The sequence below is a fragment of the Oncorhynchus clarkii genome, chromosome 9, assembly GCF_045791955.1.
Source record: "Oncorhynchus clarkii lewisi isolate Uvic-CL-2024 chromosome 9, UVic_Ocla_1.0, whole genome shotgun sequence".
Lineage (NCBI taxonomy): Eukaryota > Metazoa > Chordata > Actinopteri > Salmoniformes > Salmonidae > Oncorhynchus > Oncorhynchus clarkii.
In genome coordinates this window covers 65,966,905-65,983,249 of record NC_092155.1, presented here as the reverse complement: position 1 = coordinate 65,983,249, position 16,345 = coordinate 65,966,905, and the positions used below count along the sequence as shown (strand labels likewise).

The window sequence follows — 16,345 nt, the reverse complement described above, 5'->3', positions numbered from 1 at the left end:
ATGTTTTACATGTAGTAATGTTGTAATGATTACTGCTGCCTTCTTGGCCAGGTATCCCCTGCAAAAGAGACTGGGTGTTAATGAGCTTTTCCTGGTTAAATAAAGGTTAAATAAAACAAAATAAACATTGTTTTCCGTGTATGGTAATATGCATGAATTGACGTTCCTGGTTATTCATTGTATCTAATAGATGTAAATATATTGTAAATCACAGGATGCCGCTGAGGGGAGGCTCATAATAATGTCTGGAACAATAATGCTGCTGAGGACGGGCTCATAATAATGTCTGGAATGAAGTGAATGTGTGTTCGATACCATTCCATTGATTCCATTTTAGCCATTACTATGAGCCCGTCCTCCCCAAAATATTCTTAAGAGTCTATTGACACAACCGTGTGTCAATCTAAGTAACATAATAAAGAAATCCATATCACAATCCATCAGCTTAAACTAGAGATACTGTATCATTGCATGGGCTGCATCTCAATCCACCTCATCCACTTATGTCGGCCTTCTGCATCTGCAGTGGAAGGTGGCCAAGCTACAGTGGTGTTTGTCAGACCATGAGACATCCCGAAAATTGGTCGGCATCCGAATGGTTTGGTCTACAAAACTACACTGAACAAAAATATAAACGCAACATGCAACAACTTCAAAGATTTGACTGAGTTACAGTTTGTATAAGGAAATTATTATATATATTTTTAATTAAACGCTTAAAATCCAGTTTCTTTGTCAAACGGTTTTGTTCTATTTCAGTCTTCTGTGATGTATATGAAGTGTAATATTGGGATGCAAACTCATAACTGAATGCATTTCAACGCTATATCTGACATGATATGGGTGTCTTCTTTTTTTAACGCAATAACCATGTAAGTGAGGTGTATACTTTCGTTTCAAAGTCGATTTGTTTAAGACTACCAGGAAGCACTCTTTGTGACCCTGATTTAGCCGGCTGCAGTAAAAAGATGATGCATGTGCAGAGGAACAGGAAACAGACTAACTGCCAGCAGAGTTTTTAATATAGGTGTGAAACTCCATTCAAAATAGAACATTATTATAATGTGCTGATCGGCTTTAAATGTGGTGAAGGTCTAAAAAGAATGCATGATACTGTGTATATTCTAAAGTGAACATTTTCATTTAAAGAAGACTTTTGAACGTATTCTTACTCTTATTTCATGAAACATATATCTCATCCTTTATATGTATGGAATCAAATGTTACAATTTATACTGTATTACAAAATGTACAACATTAGTTCAAATAAAGGTACCCAATAAAAACTTGATTCAAAAGATGAATGTAATAATTACATATGACTTACATATTTTACATATTAGAAAGATTCTCTACATAAAATACCAGACACTTTGGAAATCCCATTATATCAACCTTCAGGTTTTTTCAATTGCTTTCCCTATATCTGAAATACACTGCGTTACTTAACAGGAATGACAGGCCCACTGTCACTACAATCACTACATGAAAAGCAGAACTGATACATGGGAATACATTAGAATCCATAAACTAAGAATGTACAGGACTTCACACACCATAGTTCCTTATCACTTTGGTTCACATTTTGCTTAGAAATGTTCTGCAATTTGATGTGACATAGTTGTTCTGCCAAGAATAGCCTTGTGTTCCTCAGTAAGAACATTCGGTAAAGTACACACTCTAGTGCTTAGCAGTCATTCAGCAGCAGACAGGAACACAACCTATTTACGCTGCAGGATGTGGCAAGGTCCCAAACGATCTCTAATGATGCACGGTAGTATTGTATAGCATACTATGTTAAGTTTAAACAAAGATCTCCTAGATTAGAGTGAGAAGTGTAAGACCAGATGCAGCACAGGAAAAGCTTCATAAAAGGGATTAAAAATGATTGAGGGCAAAAACTATGGGAACCAGTGCTTTTCAAATGTCACTGTACAAATATATTTTCTCTGAAAATGTGATAAATTAATGTCATAACCTCAAGCAAAAATAGTGGTGTAATATTACAAGAACAAAACTACATACTGTGCAGTGAGGTAAATTCCTGTGCAGTGAGGTCAATTACTGTGCATTGAGGCCAATTATTGTGCAGTGAGGTCAATTATCAATTGAGTATCATCAACCATTTAAGTAGTTGGATCTGTTTGTTTTATAAATGGAAACCATCAATAGTGTTTAGGCCTATGGCATAAATACTAGAACACCTCTGAAAATCCATTGTCTCTGTGCTTATCCTATGTCCGAGCCTCATATACAGGATACTGTACCATTATACTTTGCTGAGGAGTCTATCACTCATGAGGGTCCTCGTTAATTAACCCGACTGTCAGAGAGCACAGAGCAGCCCATCAGTCATTCCCTCTCTCTGCCCTCTACTATGCCTATGTTTCTTGCTTTCTTGGGTGGGTGTTTTTTTTAAAATGTTTTACTCTAGTTGTCAGACTTCAAGGTTTCTTAACCAAGGGTCTCTTCTCAGTTTCCTGTTGATATATGTATATTGCGGACCCAAGGAAATCTAGTGCTCACCGATGCGTCTGCTAATGGGGATCCAGATAAAGAATACCTTTCGTTGGTTTACAACCCTCGCCATATGAAATCAACCTGCACCATATGAAAGGCCACACTTGTGTGGTGACCCAAAGGATCATTACAGTACTGTAACACACTGTGCAGGCAGCAACTCATTACAACATAATACACCCAACAGTCTTATTGAGAATAGGGAGGCAAAGTCTTGAGGGAGTACTGATTGTGATTCAAATCAAACAGATTATTATTTTCCATATTTACTTTTGTTTTGGTGCGCTAAGGTTTTTGCTCAGTAAATGAGCTGTAGTGATATGTTTGAGTTTTGCTGGCTGCCGTCCATGGCTGTGTGAGAGATAGGGATAGTGGTAAATGAGTTGATCCTGACAAAGTAAGTGGAAAAGTTTAGTGAAGGAAAATGCCCCTTTACAATCCATAAGGGTAACATGAGATGGTACCTTACTAAACTATTTAGAATAGGAGCAGATCATTCTCTGATAGAACTCTGATAGAGTTCAGTGTGTCAAATCGGAGGGTCTGCTGTCCGGACCTCTGGCAGTCTCTATGGGGGTGCCACAGGGTTCAATTCTTGGACCGACTCTCTTCTCTGTATACATCATTGATGTCGCTCTTGCTGCTGGTGAGTCTCTGATCCACCTCTACGCAGACGACACCATTCTGTATACTTCTGGCCCTTCTTTGGACACTGTGTTAACAACCCTCCAGAGCCCTCTGGACGGCTCTGACTTAGAATACGTGGACAACTACAAATACCTAGGTGTCTGGTTAGACTGTAAACTCTCCTTCCAGACCCACATCAAACATCTCCAATCCAAAGTGAAATCTAGAATTGGCTTCCTATTTCGCAACAAAGCATCCTTCACTCATGCTGCCAAACATACCCTTGTAAAACTCACCATCCTACCAATCCTCGACTTCGGCGATGTCATTTACAAAATAGCCTCCAACACCCTACTCAACAAATTGGATGCAGTCTATCACAGTGCAATCCGTTTTGTCACCAAAGCCCCATATACTACCCCCCATTGCGACCTGTACGCTCTCGTTGGCTGGCCCTCGCTTCATACTCGTCGCCAAACCCACTGGCTCCATGTCATCTACAAGATCCTGCTAGGTAAAATCCCCCCTTATCTCAGCACACTGGTCACCATAGCATCTCCCACCTGTAGCACACGCTCCAGCAGGTATATCTCTCTAGTCACCCCCAAAACCAATTCTTTCTTTGGCCTTTGGCCTCTCCTTCCAGTTCTCTGCTGTCAATGACTGGAATGAACTACAAAAATCTCTGAAACTGGAAACACTTATCTCCCTCACTAGCTTTAAGCACCAACTGTCAGAGCAACTCACAGATTACTGCACCTGTACATAGCCCACCTATAATTTAGCCCAAACAACTACCTCTTTCCCTACTGTATTTATTTATTTATTTATTTATTTTGCTCCTTTGCACCCCATTATTTGTATTTCTACTTTGCACATTCTTCCACTGCAAATCTACCATTCCAGTGTTTTACTTGCTATATTGTATTTACTTTGCCACCATGGCCTTTTTTTGCCTTTACCTCCCTTATCTCACTTCATTTGCTCACATTGTATATAGACTTGTTTATACTGTATTATTGACTGTATGTTTGTTTTACTCCATGTGTAACTCTGTGTCGTTGTATGTGTCGAACTGCTTTGCTTTATCTTGGCCAGGTCGCAATTGTAAATGAGAACTTGCCTACCTGGTTAAATAAAGGTGAAATAAAATAAATAGATACAATTTGGGGCTTGTTTATGAAATAAGGCATGGCTAGATGCTTTGTCTTGCTGACAAATTAAACTGGATTCTTTTGGGGCCTCACGTGAAGAATGGAGCTTGGGTATGGTACTGACTGTAGCAATACCATGCTTCTGTAGCAGACCTTACACATACAGCTAATGGTAGGCTGTACATTTTGATGTGCATGCAGTAATATGCTGTATGTGACATATTTTTGAATTTGTCTGCTGCATAACACAGTCGGTATTGGTTGGATAGAAAATATTATTGTGTTTTGTTGGTTTTATGATCGCGGCACATAGTAAGCTCCAGTCATTAAAAACATATTTGTTGAAACTTTTAATGTTACACACCCTTTCAAATCAAATCAAATCCAAATGTATTGGTCGCTACACAGATTTGAAGATGTTATCGCAGGTGCAGCGGAATGCTTGTGTTTCTAGCTCCAACAATGCAGTAATAGACAAAATACTGCAAAGTTGTCTAGGAGCTAGAAACAGGGTGTCCGTGTCTGTCAGTGCCATCTTGCCAGAGAAACTGTAGTATATGGAACACAACAACAAGAGTTCAAGACATGGCCTATAAGTCCTTACTTGTCGCATTCTCATGTAGTAATTACTTTGTATTAACCCTGGGCTCAAATACTATTTGATATTACTTCAAATAGTTTAGCTGGGCTTGATTAAGCTTGCCTGGTGCAATTGAACCAATAGAAGAGTCACAGAAGGGTAAAACCAGCCTTCCTGGCAATAAAGGCAGGCTTAAGCTAAAGCTAATAGTATTTGAAAGATGTCAAATGCTATTCAAACCCAGGTCTGAATGATAAGCAAAGCCACGGAGTTGTAAAGGTTCAAATCCCCTCGGTGACCTTTGCTCCTGTTCTGATCTCACTCCCCTGGGTGTGTGTGTGTGTGAGTGTGCGTATGTGTGTGCGTGTGTGTGTGTGTGTGTGTGTGTGTGCATGTGTGCGTGTGTGTGTGTGTGTGTGTGTGTGTGTGTGTGTGTGTGTGTGTGTGTGTGTGTATGTGTGTAAGTTGTGAATGGTGAACCCAAGACCTGGCAAACATTAAAGGACAAGCCCAGCGTATGTCCATGTGTCGTAGAAAGAGGGAGAAGGTGGTGAGAGGGGAGAGAATTCTTTGGCCGAGGGGTTTGGTTACATTAATAAGAGTATCTGACAGCAGAGCCATAGGCATTAGTAAGTCTTCTTCAGACCGTGCACCGTGCAGGGATAGAACTGCTCCATATGGAATACATAATGAGGCGCCGCTGTGACAGCGCAGGTGAGAGCATTCAATGATAAACATGCACTCTCTTGAGAGAGAGGAGTAGGAAGCACTAAGATGGTATAGTAAAGTCCAACTTTACTATGCTGGTTCACTTCTGTCTATGCACATGTTGTCCCGAGCACATGTTGTCCAGGGGGCTAAGTGCAGCAGCACAAAAATACACTCGAGCAAGATAGACTTGGTGGATTGGTGTTACACTCTATGATTCAGACAGTGCAGCAGACACTGCTACAGACCGGACAACGTCTTCTCTGGGTTTCAAGTTGCCTTGATTTAGAAAGCAGCTGCCTTGATTTAGAAAGGATGGACACGCAGACGAAATGGGAAAGGACTTGGGAAGGTCTGTCTGTCACTCTGGTAACTCTGATATCTTCTGTTGTTTCCCTTCTATTTCCTTATACAGTAGTGGTATCATCTTTGTGCTCTGTTACAGTGTGATTTGCACAGTCAAGTATAGTAGTAACCTATCACTGAATGAATGCTACAGTTGTAGGATCTTAATTGGAGCCAGTTTGCTACAGCAGGAAAATGATTCTACAACAACAGGAAATGTGAGGCCTGCACACTGTTAAAGCTCCGAATTCACCGCTTTATTGACAACGTTTCCATCTGAAGCGGATCTTGGTCAGGTCATTATATTTAATGGACATTGTTTGTAGGGGTTGATACATATTTTGTATCACAAAAAGGAATCCTTTTTAAACCTTGAATACACTAGAAGTTAACATTTCCTGATGTGGAGGAAAGGTTTATATACTGTTTTATAAACTTCGGATGCATATACTGTATTCTAGTCAAGGCACATCCTACATAACTATACCTGCACTCACCTTTTCAATTCATATACTGTCTATACACACCATTACACACTGAGTGTATAAACATTATGAACACCTGCTCTTTTCATGACAGACTGCCCAGGTGAATCCAGGTGAAAGCTATGATCCCTTACTGATGTCACTTGTTAATTCCACTTCAAATGGAGTAGATGAAGGGGAGGAGACAGAATAAAAAAGGATTTTTAAGATTTGAGACAATTGAGACATGGATTGTGTATGTGTGCCATTCAGAGGGTAAATGGGCAAGACAAAATATGCAAGTGCCTTTGAACGGGGTATGGTAGTAGGTGCCAGGCGCACCGGTTTGTGTCAAGAACTGCAACACTGCTGAATTTTCCATGCTAAACAGTTTCATGTGTGTATCAAGAATAGTCCACCACCCAAAGGACATCCAGGAAACTTGACACAACTTTGGGAAGCATTGGCGTCAACATGGGCCTGCATTCTCGTGAAACGCTTTGGACACCTTGTAGAACCCATGCCCCACCGAATGGGAGGTGTGGGGGGGGGGGGGGGGGGGGGGGTGCAACTCAATATTAGGAAACTATTCTTAATTTGTTGTACACTGAGTATATATACTGTGGAAGTTGGAAGTTTACATATACTTTAGCCCCAAAAATGTAAACTCAGTTTCCTGACATTTAATCCTAGAACAATTCCCTGTCTTAGGTCAGTTAGGATCACCACTTTATTTTAAGAATGTGAAATGTCAGAATATTAGTAGCTATTTTGCGACAACTTTGGAAGTATGCTTGGGGTCATTGTCCATTTGGAAGACCCATTTCCGACCAAGCTTTAACTTCCTAACTTCCTTGAGCGAACCACTGCTTTTAATCAGGGCAAGGTGTCTGGTAACATGACCGAATACAAACAGTGCAGCTATTCCCTCCGCAAGGCTATCAAACAAGCTAAGCGCCAGTACAGAGACAAAGTAGAATCCCAATTCAACGGCTCAGACACAAGAGGCATGTGGCAGGGTCTACAGTCAATCACGGACTACAGGAAGAAACCCAGCCCAGTCACGGACCAGGATGTCTTGCTCCCAGGCAGACTAAATAACTTTTTTGCCCGCTTTGAGGACAATACAGTGCCACTGACACGGCCTGCAACGAAAACATGCGGTCTCTCCTTCACTGCAGCCGAGGTGAGTAAGACATTTAAACGTGTTAACCCTCGCAAGGCTGCAGGCCCAGATGGCATCCCCAGCCGCGCCCTCAGAGCATGCGCAGACCAGCTGGCCGGTGTGTTTACGGACATATTCAATCAATCCCTATACCAGTCTGCTGTTCCCACATGCTTCAAGAGGGCCACCATTGTTCCTGTTCCCAAGAAAGCTAAGGTAACTGAGCTAAATGACTACCGCCCCGTAGCACTCACATCCGTCATCATGAAGTGCTTTGAGAGACTAGTCAAGGACCATATCACCTCCACCCTACCTGACACCCTAGACCCACTCCAATTTGCTTACCGCCCAAATAGGTCCACAGACGATGCAATCTCAACCACACTGCACACTGCCCTAACCCATCTGGACAAGAGGAATACCTATGTGAGAATGCTGTTCATCGACTACAGCTCGGCATTCAACACCATAGTACCCTCCAAGCTCGTCATCAAGCTCGAGACCCTGGGTCTCGACCCCGCCCTGTGCAACTGGGTACTGGACTTCCTGACGGGCCGCCCCCAGGTGGTGAGGGTAGGCAACAACATCTCCTCCCCGCTGATCCTCAACACTGGGGCCCCACAAGGTTGCGTTCTGAGCCCTCTCCTGTACTCCCTGTTCACCCACGACTGCGTGGCCACGCACGCCTCCAACTCAATCATCAAGTTTGCGGACGACACAACAGTGGTAGGCTTGATTACCAACAACGATGAGACGGCCTACAGGGAGGAGGTGAGGGCCCTCGGAGTGTGGTGTCAGGAAAACAACCTCACACTCAACGTCAACAAAACTAAGGAGATGATTGTGGACTTCAGGAAACAGCAGAGGGAACACCCCCCTATCCACATCGATGGAACAGTAGTGGAGAGGGTAGCAAGTTTTAAGTTCCTCGGCATACACATCACAGACAAACTGAATTGGTCCACTCACACAGACAGCATCGTGAAGAAGGCGCAGCAGCGCCTCTTCAACCTCAGGAGGCTGAAGAAATTCGGCTTGTCACCAAAAGCACTCACAAACTTCTACAGATGCACAATCGAGAGCATCCTGGCGGGCTGTATCACCGCCTGGTATGGCAACTGCACCGCCCTCAACCGTAAGGCTCTCCAGAGGGTAGTGAGGTCTGCACAACGCATCACCGGGGGCAAACTACCTGCCCTCCAGGACACCTACACCACCCGATGTCACAGGAAGGCCATAAAGATCATCAAGGACATCAACCACCCGAGCCACTGCCTGTTCACCCCGCTATCATCCAGAAGGCGAGGTCAGTACAGGTGCATCAAAGCTGGGACCGAGAGACTGAAAAACAGCTTCTATCTCAAGGCCATCAGACTGTTAAACAGCCACCACTAACACTGAGTGGCTGCTGCCAACACACTGACACTGACTCAACTCCAGCCACTTTAATAATGGGAATTGATGGGAAATGATGTAAATATATCACTAGCCACTTTAAACAATGCTACCTTATATAAATGTTACTTACCCTACATTATTCATCTCATATGCATACGTATATACTGTACTCTATATCATCGACGGTATCCTTATGTAATACATGTATCACTAGCCACTTTATACTATACTATGCCACTTTGTTTACATACTCATCTCATTTGTACATACTGTACCCGATACCATCTACTGTATCTTGCCTATGCTGCTCTGTACCATCACTCATTCATATATCCTTATGTACATATTCTTTATCCCCTTACACTGTGTACAAGACAGTAGTTTTGGAATTGTTAGTTAGATTACTTGTTATTACTGCATTGTCGGAACTAGAAGCACAAGCATTTCGCTACACTCGCATTAACATCTGCTAACCATGTGTATGTGACAAATAAAATTTGATTTGATTTGATTTGAGATGTTGCTTCACTCTATCCACATAATTTTCCTACCTCATGATGCCATCTATTTTGTGAAGTGCACCAGTCCCTCCTGCAGCAAAACACCCCCACAGCATGATGCTGCCACCCCCGTGCTTCATGGTTGGGATGGTGTTCTTCGGCTTGCAAGCCTCCCCCTTTTTCCACCAAACATAACGATGGTCATTATGGCCAAACAGTTCTATTTTTGTTTCATCAGACCAGAGGACATTTCTCCAAAAAGTATGATCTTTCTCCCCATGTGCAGTTGCAAACCGTAGTCTGGAAGTTTTATGGCGATTTTGGAGCGGTGGCTTCTTCCTTGCTGAGCGGCCTTTCAGTTTATGTCGACATATGACTCATTTTTACTGTGGATATAGATACTTTTGTACCTGTTTCCTCCAGCATCTTCACAAGGTCCTGCTGTTATTCTGGGATTGATTTGCACTTTTTGCACCAAAGTACGTTCATCTCTAGGAGACAGAATTCAACTCCTTCCTGAGTGGTATGACGGCTGCATGGTCCCATGGTGTTTATGCTTGTGTACTATTCTTTGTAGAGATGAACGTGGTACCTTTAGGCGTTTGGAAATTGCTCCTAATGATGAACCAGACTCGTGGAGGTCTACAATTGTTTTCTGAGGTCTTGGCTGATTCCTTTTGATTTTCCCATGATGTCAATCAAAGAGGCACTGAGTTTGAAGGTCGGCCTTGAAATACATCCACATGTACACCTCCAATTTACTAATATTATGTAATTTAGCCTATCATAACCTTCTAATGCCATGACATCCTTTTCTGGAATTTTCCAAGCTGTTTAAAGGCACAGTCAACTTAGTGTATGTAAATATCTGACCCACTGGAATTGTGATACAGTGAAATTATAAGTGAAATAATCTGTCTGTAAACAATTGTTGGAAGAATTACTTGTGTCATGCACAAAGTAGATGTCCTAACCGACTTACCAAAACTATAGTTTGTTAACAAGAAATTTGTGGAGTGTTTGAAAAACAATTTTTAATGACTCCAAGTTTTAATGACTGTTTTGAGTGTGCTTTGCTGCAGGAGGGACTGGTGCACTTCACAAAATAGGTGGCGTCATGAGGAAGAAAAATTATATGGATAAAGTGAAGCAACATCTCAAGACATCAGTCAGGAAGTTAAAGCTTGGTCGCAAATGGGTCTTGCAAATGGACAATGACCCCAAGCATACTTCCACAGTTGTGGCAAAATAGCTTAAGGACAACAAAGTCAAGGTATTGGAGTGGCCATCACAAAGCCCTGACCTCAATCCTATAGAAAATGTATGGGCAGAACTGAAAAAGCGTGTGCGAGCAAGGAGGCCTACAAACCTGACTCAGTTACACCAGCTCTGTCAGGAGGAATAGGCCAAAATTCACCCAACTTATTGTGAGAAGCTTGTGGAAGGCTACCCGAAACGTTTGACCCAAGTTAAACATTTTAAAGGCAATGCTACCAAATACTAATTGAGTGTATGTGAACTTCTGACCCACTGGGAATGTGATGAAAGAAATAAAAGCTGAAATAAGCTATTCTCTCTACTATTATTCTGACATTTCACAGACTTAAAATAAAGGGGTGATCTTAACTGACCCAAAACAGGGATTTTTTTAGTTTAAATGTATTTGGCTAAGGTGTATGTAAACTTCCGACTTCAACTGTATATATATATATATATATTATTTATATTCCCGTACTCTGACATTGTTCGTTCTGATATTTTGTATTTATTTTTTATTTTGTGCATATTGTTTTGTATTGCTAGGTTTTATTGCTGCACTGTTGGAGTCGTGAAAACCTGTGAAAACCTGTGAAAACATCTCTGGAACCGACCAATAAACTTTGATTTGAATTGATTGATTGAAAATTCTCTGCAACAAAAGAGTGATCATCTTTACATCTGTTGTAGCCTATAAGTGAGTGAATGGTTAGGATTGGGTTCAGTTTTCTGCTAGCAGCCTAAATGTGAATAAATGAAAGAAGCTAGTCAACCGTACTGGGATAGTTATCCAACCAGGACCCTTCAAATGGAACCTGATCAGATCTTTGGGACCTGTTACGGAACGGGACGGTCTGTCTTCTGAAGGAATCTTGCTCAAGCATAAACCAACTCCAAAATGTCATGTACCCTCTTGCCATCTTAATATCTCATTCCATCTTCATATGGAATGTAACCTCAACAACCTTAAAGGCCCAGCACAGTGAAAAACGTGATTTTCTGTGTTTTATATATATTTCCACACTATGAGGTTGGAATAATATTGTGAAATTTTGAAAATTATGGTAATGCCCTTTACGTGCAAGAACTATTTGAAAAGACTGTTTCAAATTTCTGCCTGTTTTTGATGGGATGGAGTTTTGGCCAGACTGGTGACATCACAAGGTGGTAAATTAGTTGATAGACCAATAAAAAGAGAGTTTCAAACCTCTCTGCCATGTCTCTGCCATAAAAACTCGTTTCTGATAGTCCTAGCAAAATTCTTGCTTGAGAAATTGCACTTTGTTAGGAAGCTTTTTTTGTTTATTTTTGACCATTTTAATTGAAAACAATCACAGTAAGAACTATATTGTTACCGAAAAATGATTTGATATTGAGATAAACATTTCTGCATTGGACCTTTAAGTACAGTATGTTCCATGTAAACTTTTATTATGCAATTTACAGTTCCTCAGAGAGAGAGAGAGAGAGAGAGAGAGAGATGTTTTCAGGAATACATTTACACTTAGCTGTGGTTTACAGGAGCTGCCCATAGCTCATTTCTCAGCAGCTACAGTGCAGTCAATCCCTGTCATTCTATTTGGAGCATGGAGGCCAGGCTAAATTCCTGCCAGGCCAAACTCTCAGCCAGCAGGGATAGCATGTTCCTCTCTCGCTTCTCCTGGGCTCTACTAACAAAACCAGATCTAGACTCTGTGGTCATTACTGTTGCTGAAAGGCATAAACATTGTCTGTACTGCAGAATATCAGGTTAGATACTTTACCTATGCCAACATTAGGCCTACTGTATGATTTGCCCAGAATGTGGTCAGTTAGGTAGCTTAACAGTTGGTATGAGGTCTGACACTTAGACACAGAATGTATTGCTGTGTTATGGGAATTATATTTTCTGTTGGAGAATAATGGCAGAGGCCAAAGAGTGTCTTACTGCCAAACTAACTGTCTGTCTCTGTTAGAATTTGACCACAAAGTTTTATTCAAAGTATCCTGTCACAATGCCCATTTCAGCCTTGCTAAGTTACTGCAGGTCTAAGTAAAAATGTGTTACAGCAAACCCCACAGTGGAAATGTCTAAACAATGTTGCCACTGCATGTAAAACCGGATACTATACAGTAGGCCTACACTCGTAGAAAAAAGGGTTCCAAAAGGGTTAATTGGCTATTCCCGTAGGAGAACCCTTTTTGGTTCCATGTTTCAAAGGGTTCTCCTATGGGGACAGCCGAAGAAGACTTTTCAGTTCTAGATAGCAATCTTTTTTTAAAGAACGTATGGATATAACATTAATAAGAACTGCGGGGGTAACAATGTCCAGCGGGCCCAGTGAACAAAGCTGGTTGTCTTGACGTCAATACAACTAGTTTGCAACCAGGTTGTAATGGTGTAGTACTGATATCGTTTCAACCAGTTTTGCTCGCCTGCTGGGAGGCTACATTACGTATTGATGACATTATCTAACCCATGACGCCACTTCCCTTTAATACCCCACTGCATTAAGTTGTAATGAGATCAGATCAGGGACTGTCCATGTCTCATAGGTTGTCGGATGTCTAATTTCTTAGTCAGGTTAATGCCTCATTGCCTTGGTAACCTCTTGAAGTACTGTCAACAAAGTCAGATATTTTCTGAATGAGAATGATTGCACCAGAGCAGAAAGACAGCAGAGAACATAGGGATGAGCTGTTTTGTCAGTTTATTTGCTACCTACAGGCTACAGACAGTGAGAGTGTATGTAATTATAGAGCCAGTTGATCTTTCCTCTGGATTAGCATTTCAAAAGGAACTGTGAATTCTGACTTCCAACTGCCACCTTGTGGTATAATTGAGCAACACCACACCGTTGCCAAAGACAAATCAAGCAACATATATGTGCTGTACTATAGCCTCACAACATATATTGTTTTGATCAGTTCCTTGTAACAGTTAACTATGATAAACTGTTACTCTGTGATGAGCTTGTTCTTCAAAAGGACTGATATATTTAATGCTTTAATGCCATGTCACCACCACAACACAGACTTGTGTGACTTTGTGATTCCTTCTCCCTACTTACTGGCTGATATCCCAGGATATTTTAGATCCCTCTAAAGTAGTTGGCCTCGGACCATGTTCTACGCTAACTGCTGAGTAGCAGTGAAACAGCATGGCATCAATGAGCTAACATGTGTCCCAAATGGCACCAAATTCCCTATGGACCCTGGTCAAAAGTATTGCATTATATAAGGAACCAGAGCCCTATGGACCCTGGTCAAAATTATTGCATTATTTAGGGAATCGGATGCCATTTAGAGGTCCTCCCCTTCCATCGTCCCCTCCGCCTTCTGCTCCTTGGCAACAGTCAAGTGACCCCGCTGGAGTTCACTGAAGCAGGCGGCTGTGTTGCTCTTCTTGTCTCCCTCACTCACACTCGCTCCGCTGAACAGGGCCAGGGGGACTGTGCTGTGTTGCATGACTCTGTCTGTCTGGGCTCTGCCGAGTGCTGACATGTCCACAGAACACGAGAAGAATGAGCTCACGCAGACTCCTCTGCTCAAGATATGGGTGCCATGGTTGGGGATGGGAGGCTGCAAGCTAAGTCGCCGGAGAGGCTGTAAGTGTGAAAAACCAATTTCTGTCTAGTGCTCTCTTTCTCTTTTTCTGTTTCTTTCTTTCCTGTTTCCGTCTGTTTCTGTCTGTTTCTCGCTCTCTCTTTGCCTCTCTCTCTCTCTCTCTGTCTCTTGCTCCTTCTCTTCTCCTGTCTGTTTTCTCTGTCTCTTCTTTCCTCTCAACTTCCTAATTCATTCATTAGTATAAGCCACGGGAAGGTTATCTTCAACAACAGGTGGATGAGTGCTCAAGTTTTGATCTTGTTGCTATGTTAAGACTATGATCGAATGTTTCCTAGTGTAAATCTTAGATCTGTTGAATGGTTTCCCTCCCTCCTCCTCCATGCCCCATGTGTGAGAATAAGATGAATCCTACTCTAACATTGTCCTGTGACCTGTAATATATGAATACTGTATACTGACGCTGCAGTCAGTCGTCATTCATATAGACTACCAGCTTCTAAATCCTGCAATACGTCCTGGTTCTCCTATATCCTCCCTCATACTACCTATTGTACAGTAACGCTCCTCTAAAGTCTCAGTTAAGTGGAGTTGCTTCCTGACATGTGAAATGATATCTGGTGCCGTGTGCGGATATGCAGTTTGAACATTACTGTATTGAGAGGTCTGATGTAGCCTGTGGAATGATTCTGTTCCACATGCTTTCACAGTTATTTTGTTTCTACGATGAAATCTCATGCTGAACAAGAGCTACTGCATGCTGGTACTGTCTGCAGTGGCACCCTTGTCCCAGTGTGTTGTCACCGATGTGACTGGCTGCATGGGATACTCTGTGGTTCTCAGGGTATATTCTGAAGTAGTCTTACACTCTTAAAGGAGTTGGCTAATTACTCTGGGATTATTATGCAGAACACATTACCTCTGGTGATCCTGTTGACAAGGTAAGTAAGACATAACATGGTAACAATGAGGGCTCAACCAATCCTTGCCTGTTGGGATAGGTGTGCCATGGTTAACATATATTTGATCTCTCTGTCACCTGGTGTTCTCTCTCTTGAGGAGATGGTGAGGATTACCTCGGCAATTGGTACACACACACACACACACACACACACACACTGTGTGTGTAAGTGTTTACTCTCACCAGTGATTTGTGCCTTGTTAAAAGTGTTCACAGAGAACCACTCTATTTACCTACCAGGCATGTACAGTAGATTCCTAAGGTCTGTCTTGTTTTTCCCCAGCCTCTGTGCCCCAGCTCACCAACTCCCCCACTCTGATTGTGATGGTTGGACTGCCTGCCAGGGGGAAGACATACATATCCAAGAAGCTCTCCCGCTACCTCAACTGGATAGGGGTTCCAACAAAGGGTCAGTTCACACCCACACACTAGCCAAGTTAAATGACCTGAGGTGTGCTTGAGTACTCATACACATCACTGAGGATTGGAGTTTATGGTCCTTCCCTTATCTATCCTATATCATGTATCATCAATCACCTATCGTCTAGTCTTCAACTTGGGCCAGTATCGCAGGGAAGCAGTCCAGAGCTACAAGAACTTCGAGTTCTTCAGACCGGACAATGAGGAGGCCATGCAGATTCGCAGGTAAGAGATTCCTCAGGTTTGATGGGTTTCTCTATCTATGTGACGAAGCTATGGGTGGGGCTGCGTCTGAAATAGCACTCTTTTCCCCATAGCACTCTACTTTCCCACTACTTTCATTGTCAAAGTAGCAGTGCACTGTATAGGGAATAGGGTGACATTTCAGGTGCAGACTAGTGGTGGTTTGTGTAAAGTATTACGTAACAACTGACATGCTATGTCCTTTTGTGCTGTGAATTATCTTTCTGTGGTTAATCCAATGATTTCTCATTGCATTTGCTTTCTCAGGGCCTGCGCTACAAATGCCCTTAAAGATGTAGTTATCTACTTCTCAAAGGAACATGGACAAGTAGCCGTGAGTAAGAGGACAATTTAAAACTGCCCCTCTGAGCTGACTGTCAATAGGGCAAACACACCATACCTCTTACATCTGACTGAGACATACTGTACTCAGGGTGGACAGGACATTGAACTTCAAACA

General features: G+C 42.2%; 1 protein-coding gene across 3 annotated transcripts in view; it reads left to right on the top strand.

The window, feature by feature from the left end:
* The first annotated feature begins 5,184 nt into the window (after positions 1–5,184).
* Positions 5,185–16,345, top strand: part of LOC139416772 (6-phosphofructo-2-kinase/fructose-2,6-bisphosphatase-like) — a 28,676-nt gene continuing 17,515 nt past the window's right edge. Inside the window, exons 1-4 of one of the 3 annotated variants that reach the window (XM_071165833.1) lie at positions 5,185–5,595; positions 15,506–15,631; positions 15,771–15,867; positions 16,153–16,219. In XM_071165833.1, the coding sequence (XP_071021934.1) occupies positions 5,559–5,595; positions 15,506–15,631; positions 15,771–15,867; positions 16,153–16,219 (327 nt within the window). In that variant the 5' untranslated portion in view covers positions 5,185–5,558. Of the gene's footprint in view, positions 5,596–5,755; positions 5,942–14,071; positions 14,306–15,505; positions 15,632–15,770; positions 15,868–16,152; positions 16,220–16,345 lie in introns of those variants that run through there. The other 2 variants (XM_071165832.1, XM_071165831.1) reach the window with 2 other exon arrangements.